The 2,221-nt window shown below is 44.7% G+C and overlaps 1 protein-coding gene across 1 annotated transcript; it reads left to right on the plus strand.

The window, feature by feature from the left end:
* Window positions 1–230: 230 nt before the first annotated feature.
* Window positions 231–1,570, plus strand: LOC147900985 (allene oxide cyclase, chloroplastic-like). The gene is made up of 4 exons (XM_087375979.1): window positions 231–500; window positions 646–791; window positions 892–1,035; window positions 1,225–1,570. Exons 1-4 carry the CDS (start codon window positions 233–235, stop codon window positions 1,480–1,482), a joined length of 816 nt encoding a protein of 271 aa, XP_087232105.1. The 5' UTR covers window positions 231–232; the 3' UTR covers window positions 1,483–1,570.
* The last annotated feature ends 651 nt before the right edge of the window (window positions 1,571–2,221 follow it).

Genomic DNA, 2,221 nt, shown 5'->3' on the forward strand with positions numbered 1-2,221 from the left:
GCAGTCTTAGGTTAATTGCGAGTTGGGGAGGGGGGGGCGCGGGAGAAATTAATTAATAGACAAGTGAGCAGAAGCGAATAGGAACAATGTCTAAAGAGAGCCGGTATAGTACAGGTCAAAAAGAAGGTAGAGATGATTTTGAAGAATTCGCGATCAAAGAAGCCGCCCTCGTGTTATTTTCTATGTTATATGTTCTCTTGCTGTTCTACAGTGCATTCTCTTAGCATTAGTCATGGCTACCGCTTCAAACCCCTCGCCCATCGCTCCACACACTTTCCTTCGCGCAGTCTTGGGCGGGAGACGCTCCCCTGCCGATCGACTCTCCCTCCTTCACACCTCTCCTCTCAACCCGGCCCGCACCTCACCCTCTCGCCTCCCCAGATCACTACGTCCCATCTCCTCTTCTAAGCCTCTTCGCTCCTCCCCTCAAATCATCGTCTCCCGCTATACATCTTCTGAATCTCATCCTGCCCGCGCATCTGGCAGATCTCCCTCTGCTGGTATTTTTCATTAGAGTCACTCCTCTCGCGCTCACTGGTCGCAGTGTCTCGTGTGGTCTTTTCCGGCAGCAAGAAGCATAAATATCTAATGTTCTAGGTGTGACATTTCATACAATTAGGCTAAGGTTTTCAATTGCTTCCGCAGTGGGGATCCAGGAGATGTCGGTGTATGAACTCAACGAGAACAACCGAGACAGTCCTGCTTACCTGCCTTTTAGTTTGAAACTTGATTTTATACCCAGGTTGTTCCCCGTTGGAGCTTTGGGCGACCTACTTCCTTTCACGAATACGGTACGCATGAATTCGTCAAATTTGTCTACAATAATTGGGCTGTGTGGTAGATTCTTGCGCTAACATCTTATACTGGACCTACTTGATACGTGAATATCAGCTTTACGACGGGAGTTTGCAAATGAGGCTGGGTATCACTGCGGGTATTTGTATCCTGATTAGAGCTGTGCCCGAAAAGAAAGGACACCGATACGAGGCCACGACCAGTTTTTATTTGGGCGATTACGGCCACATTTCAGTTCAGGTATTCAGGCAAACTTGTGAATTTCCATCAATAAGTGAATTTCCATCAATAAGAAACCTGCGTCATCCCCCTAGGCCTCTCATTTCCTGGAGGTGCTGTTACGAGTTTTTGTTGTGAGCTCTTAAGCAGCTTCTTAGGAGTAACACCGCCTTGTCATTCCTATTTGCTTAACTAGCGATTTCTCGACAGGGCCCTTTCTTAACGTACGAAGACTCTCACCTCGCGGTCACAGGGGGATCAGGCATTTTCACAGGAGTCTACGGAACCGTGAAGCTTCACAACGTCATGTATCCCACAAAGTTTATGTACACGTTCTACTTACAGGGAATCGACAAACTTCCAGAGGAGCTGACACGGCCACCGGTAACGCCGTCGCCGGGGGTGAAACCTTCGTATGCGGCAGCGCGAGCAAGGCCAGGTGCCACGGCCCCTAATTACACAGATTAGGCGAAACCACTCTCAAGTCTCCCTTTCTTGAGTAAGGATTACATTAAGGATTACGATACAAAGAACGAAAGGAAACAATTTTGCAGCAGTTCCGGTGAAAACGAGATATCTTTGTGGACTCTCAGATCTTTATGAGAAATTAGGCATTTTTACAATTTTTGGAAGTGTATTTTTTCTATTGGACAATATGTTGATCCGTGGCTTCTTTTATCTTGAATTTGCACAATCTATTTATCATTCAACCCACGCAAGCATTTAAAGACTAACACGCTGGGTTGTCTAGAGCAATTCCCATCCTAAAAATATTTTCTTACAATGAAATCTTCAAGAATGGATATCCAAGCATCATAAATGTCATTGATTTTGTTGATAATGGGCATAGAAAAGCTATAACCCAATGCTACCTCGCAAGTGTCAAGGAGGTGTCAAGGAAAGCCTACAAAATATGTTAAGCAGTAAGACATTAAGCCATTGAGGAAATTGGCTAGTGCAAAAAAAATCTTCATATTAATGGAATTCTATTCTATACTTACATCCCAACTCTCACGTTCTGATGTCCTTCTACAAACCCAAGTATCATGATTTTTGGGTCTACCAAAGAGCACCCATTTCCCCCTCTCTTGCTTTAGTATTTCAAACTACAGCGATTGTCTCAATATTTAAACTCCAGGTTTTTCACTTGGAAATTTTGACACCAAAACATGCTACACGGTTCATAACAATCTTGTCTTAGGGGGTG

Source organism: Dipteris shenzhenensis, chromosome 6 (assembly GCF_047967505.1).
Source record: "Dipteris shenzhenensis isolate YYH24624 ecotype China chromosome 6, Dip_SZ_1.0, whole genome shotgun sequence".
NCBI classification, from domain to species: Eukaryota; Viridiplantae; Streptophyta; class Polypodiopsida; order Gleicheniales; family Dipteridaceae; genus Dipteris; species Dipteris shenzhenensis.

What these genes read in the sequence shown, in the direction of transcription:
- LOC147900985 (XM_087375979.1), top strand. Translation starts at nt 233, where the DNA reads ATGGCTACCGCTTCAAACCCCTCGCCCATCGCTCCACACACTTTCCTT. An exon ending in TACTTCCTTTCACGAATACG is followed by an intron (nt 792 to 891) that starts GTACGCATGAAT and finishes CGTGAATATCAG; the next exon opens with CTTTACGACGGGAGTTTGCA. An exon ending in ACGGCCACATTTCAGTTCAG is followed by an intron (nt 1,036 to 1,224) that starts GTATTCAGGCAA and finishes ATTTCTCGACAG; the next exon opens with GGCCCTTTCTTAACGTACGA.